The sequence below is a fragment of the Theropithecus gelada genome, chromosome 9, assembly GCF_003255815.1.
Source record: "Theropithecus gelada isolate Dixy chromosome 9, Tgel_1.0, whole genome shotgun sequence".
Taxonomy (NCBI): Eukaryota; Metazoa; Chordata; class Mammalia; order Primates; family Cercopithecidae; genus Theropithecus; species Theropithecus gelada.
The window spans coordinates 15,671,069-15,680,746 of NC_037677.1; the positions used below are offsets into that span (position 1 = coordinate 15,671,069).

The 9,678-nt window shown below is 46.1% G+C and overlaps 1 protein-coding gene across 8 annotated transcripts in view; it reads left to right on the forward strand.

The window, feature by feature from the left end:
- Positions 1-9,443, forward strand: part of PARD3 (par-3 family cell polarity regulator) — a 720,507-nt gene extending 711,064 nt beyond the window's left edge. For 6 of the 8 annotated variants that reach the window (XM_025396023.1, XM_025396022.1, XM_025396024.1 and 3 more), the window contains one exon: positions 7,441-8,504. In XM_025396023.1, coding sequence (XP_025251808.1) covers positions 7,441-7,834 — 394 coding nt within the window. In that variant the 3' untranslated portion in view covers positions 7,835-8,504. Of the gene's footprint in view, positions 1-7,440 lie in introns of all 8 variants that reach the window. The other 2 variants (XM_025396019.1, XM_025396021.1) reach the window with 2 other exon arrangements.
- The last annotated feature ends 235 nt before the right edge of the window (positions 9,444-9,678 follow it).

Below are 9,678 nucleotides of genomic sequence, written 5' to 3' on the forward strand. Positions count from 1 at the left end.
TCAGGGATGCTGAGCTTGTTAGCTGGGAACCAAGCAAGCAACCCGTACCTGCCTGCTCCCCAGGGGAGAGGCCTTGACCCAGTTCTCTGACAAAGGATCTCAGGTGACTGAGTGCCAGTACATTGAAATAGTAACTATTTTTCCATCAAAGTATTTCTTCCAGGCATAGTGAAGAATAAAAATATTGAAAAACATTCAGCTTTTTAAACTTCCCAAAACAAGTGACTCCAGTAGCCACAATTCTTACAGGCATTTGTTGCTGTATTTCAAAACCAAGGACAAAAATATTTTAAGTAGGAAAAGATTCATTTGCCATGTTGGTATCAGGTAGACTTTTGACTTTGAGCAAAACAGTTTTGGGGAGTTAGGAGACAAATGCTTATTTTGACTGACCAATGTAGATTGATCTTGATCAATTTCTAATAAAGATGAGTCCTGGCCAGGCATGGTGGCTCAGGTCTGTAATCCCAGCACTTTGGAAGGCTAAGGCAGGCAGATCATTTGAGCCCAGGAGTTCGAGACCAGCCTGGGCAACATGGCAAAACGCTGTCTCCATAAAAAATACAAAAATTAGCCAGGCATGGTGGCACATGCCTGTAATCTCAGTTCCGTGGGAGGCTGAGATGGGAGGATCGCTTGAGCCTGGGAAGTGGAGGTTACAGTGAGCCGAGATCACACCACTGCACTCCAGCGTGGGTGACAGAGCAAGACCCTGTCTCAAAAAGATGAATTTCTTTACATGTTAATAATCACTGTAACAACCACAAGGGACTTCACCACATGGACACAGGTCAGCCAAGGGGACATGGAGTGGATGAGTCTCCATGGGCATGAGTGCCCATCTGTTGAAGCAATTTATTCATTCAGTTGTTGTGTTTCAATCCATAAGGCTATGTATAACCCCTTTGAGTACTAAATTATTTTTTCCTTTAAAAAGGAGAATTGCCAGGTTCTTTAGCCTGCTCTAGGTAAGAGTCATTCGAGTTTTGGTCTTTATAGGTCCTTTGATATAATCTTATCTTGTAAGGAAAGAGCTCAGAGTAGGTAAATTTCCCCCAGCTCACACAGCTGGTAAGTCATTTTGCCAGCATTCAAACCTGTACCTGCCCATGTCCTAAGCTATGATTTTATAAGGCCTGTTGCTATCAAGGGCTTCTGTTCCCAGATTTTTTGGGACAGAGTCTTGTTCTGTTGCCCAGGCAGGAGTGCAGTGGCATGACCTTGGCTCACTGCAACCTCCACCTCCCAGACTCAAGCAATTCTCATGCCTTAGCCTCCCAAGTAGCTGGGATTACAGGCGTGCGCCACCTTACCTGGCTAATTTTTGTATCTTTAGTAGAGAAGGGGTTTGCCATGTTGTCCAGGCTGGTTTCGAACCTCTGGCCTCAAGTGATCTGCTCACCTTAGCCCCTCAAAGTGCTGGGATTACAGGTGTGAGCCACCATGCCTGGCCCCAAATTTGGGATATTAACAGGTACAAAGTTCCCCTCAATGCTCTCCTGCCCTTAGCATTTAGAAGGAGGTCACTGTGTGAATCAACCCAGTGAATCAAATGCCTAGGCACTTGAATTAGACATCAAGGTTCGTCTGTGTAAAATCCACCCTCTCCGCCACACTGCCCCCCTCACCCGCCACGGCCCAGCCAGTCTGTGTGGCTGCATTCCATCGGAAGGGTGAGCCGACAGCATGGACCAATTGGCCCACCTGGCACGGCCCTGCCTGCACGACCACACGGGTGGGCCAGGGCACTTCATAGCTTGTGTGGATGGTGTTGTCAGGGCAGGGGCTGTGTTCTTATTTTTATTGGCCAATTGTTTGGCTTCATAAATTTTGGCCATGCCTGAGAGTGTCTCTGAGGATTGAAGGAGAAACATAGCACAGTGTGTATAATGAGAGCAGTGACGTGGGAGCTGCCAAGGGCTGAGAAAGGGAGGTGAGAGAGACAGCGGTGGGCGGCCGGGAAGGCAGGGCAATTGGGAGGGAGAAGGGGCACTTTGGTCCCAGTCCTCAGAAGAGGCAAAAGAGAGAGGCAGGTGCTTCCACTGAATTTCTCCTGGTTGCATTCCAAAGTAGCTCATGCATTCCCAGCCAAACCTTTCGTCCTTGCCTTCCCATTCCTCTCCCTTCTTTACTCTCAGCCCTGACATCTCTTCCCTTCTCCGCCTCTCCCTGCGGAAGCGCCTGGTAGAAATATCTATATTTACACGCAGAGGAGGGTTGCAGCCGCTACCGCTAGTGCCTCCGCTGTTATTTAGTGTTGCCCTAAATAACTACAGCTTTCCCTCTGGGTTAATTGTAGCTCCCTATTTTTAGTCATTTTATCCTATTTAGATATGAGAAAAGCAGACATCCTCAAAGAGTTATGTAAGTTTGGGCAGCAGAGGCTGGTAGGCTTCTGCAGTATCTTCTTGTCTTCCTCTAGAGAATAATTTATCAATAGGAATCTTCCTGTTTGTGAGGGAGATTAGGAACGTAGAACCCTGCGCCCAGCTTGATGCCTCGCAAAGCAGCCGCACTCTGCGGCAGGCTGTGTGCAGAGATCTGAAGCAAGGGAAAGAAAGCAAACAGGAGGTCAGGGGGGACTGCAGCCACCTCCGTGAGCTTGAGTCCAGTCCAAGTTTCTGACATGTGATATTCTTCAAAGACACTTGACCTCTGCTTTTCGGATGTTGACAATTAACAGAGTTTTGTCTAAACAAGTTGGTATGGCATTAGAAACCAAAAAGATTACACACATAAAAAAAGTATAGTTACAAAGTGGAGCATAAAATAAAACAAATGGTCTGGGCTTTGTATCAGTTGCGTTAGATAAGGTGGTTTGAATTAGAGACATGTATATGAGAAACAGTGATTTGTAAATTGTAACTGTAAGTAAGAAACTACAGACAGAATTCAAGTTACATTTTGGAATGTCAGTGAGAAACACTGGCCAGGTGGTAACGTGGTAACACTAGTTGGCAGGAAAAAGGAGCTGTGTGGTGGCCCCACACTCAGTTCTCAATCAGAGTAGGATTTTTGTTTGTTTTTTTTTTTCTAAAATAGTGTATTTTTTATTATAAATTATAGGCCGGGCACAGTGGCTCACGCCTGTAATCCCAGCACTTTGGGAGGCCAGGGTGGGTGGATCACACGGTCAGGAGATCGAGACCATCCTGGCTAACACGGTGAAACCCCGTCTCTACTAAAAATACAAAACATTAGCTGGGTGTGGTGGCGGCGCCTGTAGTCCCAGTTACTCGGGAGGCTGAGGCAGGAGAATGGCGTGAACCCGGGAGGCGGAGCTTGCAGTGAGCCGAGATCGTGCCACTGCACTCCAGCCTGGGCAACAGAGCAAGACTCCATCTAAAAAATATATATATATATATAAATTGACAGTTTGTATAATTTGTGGGGCACAAAGTGATGTTATGATTTATGAATACAGTATAAAATAATTGATTAAGCTTAACCAAGTTAGCTAACATATCCATCACCTCCAATATTTACTCTCTCAGCATTGTGAAATGTACAATACTGTTATTAACTATACCTACCATGCTGTGCAGTAGAACAAACAGAAAAATTGCTCGTCTGTCACTGATCTGTACCCTGTGACATCATCTTTCTTTCATTCCTAAATTAGTTTCTTTCCTTAGTATCCAAAAGGCAGCCCCCAAATGGAATAGAGGCGTGCGCAGTCACAGGCACTGGTAGAAAGACGTAAGGTTCTTGGTTTGGTGTTTCCCTTCATTTTCTTTTCCTGCCTCTCCATTTCTTGTTCTCCCCTCCCTCGCTCCCTGTCTGCCGTGGTCTGACTTCCTCGAAAGCCTTGTATACCTCACCCTCCAAGCTGTGTGTGTCTCTGCACCCTCCTGCGTTCTCTCCACGAGCCCCATTTATTATGTCTGCAATCTACTTCCCAACTTCTTAGCCTCGCTCCTTCTGTCTTCCTCCATCTGTCTGTGTCCCTGTCACGCTGGTGGCTTAATGGCTTTCCTTAGGCATCAGATTTTTGGTTTGAGTCCTCTCCGTGCTGATGGTCTCCAGGTCATGTTGGAGGTGCTTGTAATCTTTAGGTGATAGTTATTGCCAAACTGCGCTGTGTGCTTTGAGTGGATTCAGAAGATTCAGAAATGCTCATTGCATGCGGGACCAGACAATCCTATGTGTTGGTTATAAAGAAATTCAGTGAAAGGAGATTGATGTTTTGTTGCTGTTGTTATCCATGACCTTAGCCAAGGGCCCCCAGTACAGTGGGAAGAACGCTGGCTTCCCTCTGATGTCTGCAGCAGTGTGCTGAGTTGCCCTCAATTAGCAAGGGCTCCTTTCTCTTCTGCTGCGTTTCTGTGTCTTGGCATCTCTACTCAATCCCTCCAACCAAGGAAGGGAAAGCTAACTTTAAAAAACAATTTTTGTCCAGGCAGAGTGGCTCATGCCTATAATCCGAGGACTATGGGAGGCTGAGGTGGGCGGATCCCTTGCGTTCAGGAGTTCGAGACCAGCCTGGTCCAGCGTGGTGAAATCCCATCTCTACTAACAATACAAAAATTAGCCAGGTGTGGTGGTGCGCTCCTGTAATCCCAGATACCCAGGAGGCTGAGGCAGGTGAATCCCTTGAACCCAGGAGGTAGAAGTTGCAGTGAGCCAAGATTGCACCACTGTACTCCACCCTGGGCAAAAGAGTGAGGCTCTGTCTCAAAAACAAAATAATTAAATTAAAAACAATTTTCTTCTTTGCTCAAAAAGATGCCTCTCTAAATCCAGAACCTTTTTTTCTATTTTTCCTATTTTAGAGATGGGGTCTCACTTTGTCATCCGGGCTGCACTGCAGTGGAGCAATCACGGCTCACTGCAGCCTCAACCTCCTGGGCTCAAGCACTTCTCCCACCTCAGCCACCCAAGTAGCTGGGTACAGGCACCCACCACCACACCTGGCTGATTTTTTCAAAACATTTTTTGTAGAGGTGGGGTCTCGCTGTGTTACCCAGGCTGATCTCAAACTCCTGGCCTCAAACAGTCCTCCCACCTCATCCTCCTAAAGTTCTGAGATTACAGGCCTGAGCCACCACACCCAGGCTCAGAGCCTAATCTTTGAAGGCAGTGTGACTTTGTCTTCAAACTACTCCTCTGGAACCTGTTAGTCAATCAGTTACTGAGTGCAAGTCACTTTTCTAAGCACTCTACATGTGTTATTTCATTTCTTTCTCCCCACAGCCTTTCAAGGTTAGAGATTATGCCTGTTTCCCAGGTAAGGTAACTTTAGCCCAGTGAGCATAAGTCTCCCCGTGTCACACAGCCAGGCAGAGGCAGGCTCAGGATTTGAATCTACGTTGCTCTGAGCCTAAGTCACTCTCCCACCTCGCCCTGCTGCCTGGATGCCTGGTTTCCTAGTGCAGGAAACTCTTATTGTCCGTTTCCTTCCCTTGGTCTCTACAATTGGCCCATTTCTCATTCTACCCTTAATCAAGAGCATATAGATACTGCTAACTTCCTTACCAAGGAAGTGTGTGTGTGTGTGTGTGTGTGTCTTACGTGCATTTTACCCACATATCTTACTTCAGACCTCAGGGCAGTCTGCTTCCTTCTCTCTTTACTGATTAATTTGAAGAAAATTTTAGCTGCAAAAAAATCATTCTCCCACATTGTTGTAATTTCCATCCCTAACAAACCTTTAGTGAATTCTCCCTGTTTAAATCTAGAAAGACTGTCTTCCAGGGATGATAGAGAATCCACGTAGGGTGCACAGCCGCCATAGCGCGAAGCCCGGGGTTCCATGGAGCTGGGGAGGAAGGGGGATGATGGATCTTAGCAGGCCAGGGATGAAAAAGAGGTGAAATGTCTGCAGCCTATTTCTGATTATCTTCAAACTGATAACTCATAAAGGAATCCCATTTTTGTTGCTGTAATATCAGTCACAAGTTCCTTGTTTTAATTAAAGTTTCATGATTAATGTCAAATCCCTGGTTTCATACCAGCATTTTCCAACAGTCTTGTCTCTGGGCAGGTTAATTTATGACTTTTTAAGTGAAGATAATCAGTGCTTTAGGCAAATAAACTATTCCATCACATCTAAGGATTCTTGCCTGGGCTGACTGTACAAATGGTTCAGTCTTCCCTTAAAAGAGACCCAGACAGACATGGTATGGAATGCTCATGCAGTCATCGTCATAGCCAGAGGCGATGCTGGACATTACGGTCATTTTCCTTACTGAAAATGTTTCCGACTACATTTTAGGCCATATGGAAAATGGGTGGATTTCCCTCCAAACCATATTGATGCAATTCTGAATGTTCAAAAATGCAAATTGCATCATTCCTGCGGGAGATGCAGTGGCTTCCCGGACCTTCTTTTCCTTCCATGAGTGTCTTTGTGAACATTCAGCCGTGTTGTGTATGTTGATGGAAAGGGCTGAGCAATACATACTGTCGCCAGATGATTTTCTTATTGATAAATGGAGCAATATATTTTGTTTTATTACTCAATTGTCTCTCCCCCTCTTCCATTTTCAAGGCAGAAAAATTAGGGCATGTCTTCCTTTCTGGCACAGAACTGTTTTACTTCATCATAGCCAATCTTACTGTAAATTCATAAAACCATCTAGAGACTTGATAGTAAATTAAAGATGTTTCAAAACAATAATGTTTCCTGGAAATCATGCGCAACGTTGTTGCAGAAGTGGTAAGAATTTGAAATTTCCTTATGACTCTGATTTACTTCCCTATCCTGGGGCGACAGAAAGCAAGTTAAGTAGGTTACCCTGGCCTTTGGTGAAGGTAAATGTATAAGAAAATAGTGCTTACTCTACAGACTTCCGGACTCTCCCTCCAGTCTCGATGAGCAGGTATCCCGGAGAGTGTAAGTTGCTGACACACACAACTCAAAAGCCAGAGCTTTAAGGGACTGCCTGTTGCATTTTTTATCATAAAGGAGTCTAGACTTAAATCTTTCATAACCAAACCCACATTGTAATCCATTACATGTCCTTCATATTAGCTAGCGCTTCTGGCATTATGGTGGCAGCTGTGTAAAATATTTGCTGTGCTTGTTTAGAATTGAATTGTAATGTTCTAAAGCGAGCAGTTATTCCTACCATGGAAGCTGCCAAACCTCTACTACTTCTCTGCTTTGCCAGTGTGTCTAAATTGCAGGAGATACTGGCACCCTAAGCAGAACAGACACAACCTGCTCAGACACAGGAAGATGACTCTTTTTAAGTAGCTGCACAGTCTAGTTCTCTCTCGTGTTTACTCATTGTTAGTTTAGTTGTCTAAGACCTTGCGCTTGCTGAGGACAGTCACTTTTGAATTCTCCAGCCGCCCTATCACAGTGTCTGGCATGTGATGAGAGAACAGGAATATTTATTGAAACATGAAAATGCATATTCCATCCCATCCTGCCCCCTTTCCTCCCTCTCCCTCCTTCTTCCTACCCTCACACTAACCTTTGGTTTTGCTTTCTAGGCAAAGCAGGAAAAACGCCAGCTCGGTCTCCCAGGACTCTTGGGAACAGAACTACTCCCCCGGGGAAGGCTTCCAGAGTGCCAAAGAGAACCCCAGGTACTCCAGCTACCAAGGCTCCAGGAACGGCTACCTGGGAGGACACGGCTTCAACGCCAGGGTCATGCTGGAAACTCAGGAGCTCCTTCGCCAGGAACAGAGGCGGAAGGAGCAGCAGATGAAGAAGCAGCCTCCTTCCGAGGGGCCGAGCAACTATGACTCGTATAAGAAAGTCCAGGACCCTAGTTACGCCCCTCCCAAGGGGCCCTTCCGGCAAGATGTGCCGCCCTCCCCTTCTCAGGTTGCGAGGCTGAACAGACTTCAGACTCCTGAGAAAGGGAGGCCCTTCTACTCCTGAGCGCGCAAAGAACGGATGCTTCATGTCACGCAATAAAAGACATTTTCCTATGAAGACTTGTATTTTGGGAGTTTTTTTAAAACCTCGATGGTACTATGGAGTATTTCTGTTGTTGGTATCAGTGCCTTTAAGCGGTATAGGCAAAGAAATGGAAGGCCTTAATGTCTTTGCCACGATGTCTCAAATGTCTGTTTCATGGAAGGATTTCCCACCCTGTGACAATCATCTGTTCGAGGCGTTCACATGCTGTGCGCCTCTCCACAGTGCCGGGAGTCTCGGCCCGACTCATGCGCTGTCCGCGGCTTGGTTATAGCGTCCCTGCACCACGTGCGAGACAAATTCACCTGACGCGGAGGATGACGCGCGGCCCTGTTTCTCCCTCTAAGTTCTCTGAGCTGTGAGATGACATCTCAGTCTCTGGAGGAGGAAAAGTGGGCGACATACACCAAAAATTGGGGCTTTCTGGTACTTCACAGCACAGCCGTTTGTCATACTTTGTCATCAGTGTGGTTTTCTCTTTCCTTTCTCAGCTCCTTGTGACGGGAGAGTCGGTCATCCTATTACAGAAGCTAAGCCATAGTCCAACATTGTTTGGTTACCATGGGGGTCCTTTTGTAACTGCCTTATAACTCAACATTACCAATAAAGCGATGATCCTAGTCTGCGTTTATACATAGGCTTGTTCGGTCCTGTTCCTGACGCGTGGGTTGAGCCACCACAGCTCTGTGTGGGGAACGTGGGAGACGGGAGTGGCTCCTGCCGGGGGAAGCTGGGCATGCTATTGGCCATGTGTCTATCAGGAGGGGAGAGCTAAGAAATAAATTCTCCTAGGAAGAGCTCATGGCCCAGTACATCCCAGTAATTATTTTCATTAGTTTTCGTTCTGACAGCTTGTCAGGAAGGGCACAGAATGGGACAGAGATAAACCAGACGGTCATTTTGATCTGCTCTCTACGGTTTTTCAAGTCAGAGGCAATTGATGCTTGTCTGATGCATCCACACACTGCATATCTGACTGGCGATGCCACGCTCCTAAGTGATTCTGCCATGAAACATGAAAGACAAAGGAAAAGCCATTACACATCACACAGAGAACATTTTCGGGTCCCACAGCGGCGGTGGCAGGAAGCTCACTCTCGCGTCAGTGTTTGAGTGTGTGTGTGGGTCTCGGGGACCTCGGTGGCTCCCATCGTCCTTCATCGTTCTGAACATCCTGTATTGTAAACCGTGGCTGGGTTGCCAAAGTGCCTGTGAATTCCGATGTGGAAAAAGCTGGAGGTGAAAGCTCAGTATTCCATGTATTCACTTTAAAAACAGAAAAAAAGACATGTATGGATATGCCTATTTTTTTTTTTATTGGCACATTGTATTTTTGAGTTGACTTGTTTTTAGAAATGATGTGTCCACACACATACCTGTGTCTGTTCTGCACTTCTGTGTCATGGTTCTGTTTCTTAATAATGTGCGGCGGTGTCTAAGTGGTGTTACCAGTGTACGCGCAGTGACCTTGGATGACAGTGGCTCTTTCTCACAGCCTCCCCTGAGCTGTGAGAAACAGCTTTCTCTGTACATACGCGACTCCTAATAAAAGGCATATTTCTTCCTGTTCTTTTGGTGTCTCTGATGTTCCTGGGCAACCTTGCTTAGCTGGGGTTTTTTAAAAGGTATATTAACAGATGTGATTTTTTAAAAATACATTCAGAGAAAGTTGGAAGTTTCCTCACATCTGAGGAAAATGTGCATGAAATGGGGCAGGAGAACCCTGGGGCGAACTCTTGGATGAGGATGGAGAGGGGGGACTCACCTGTCCCTTGGAAAAGATGGTCCCCATTATGACATCATTC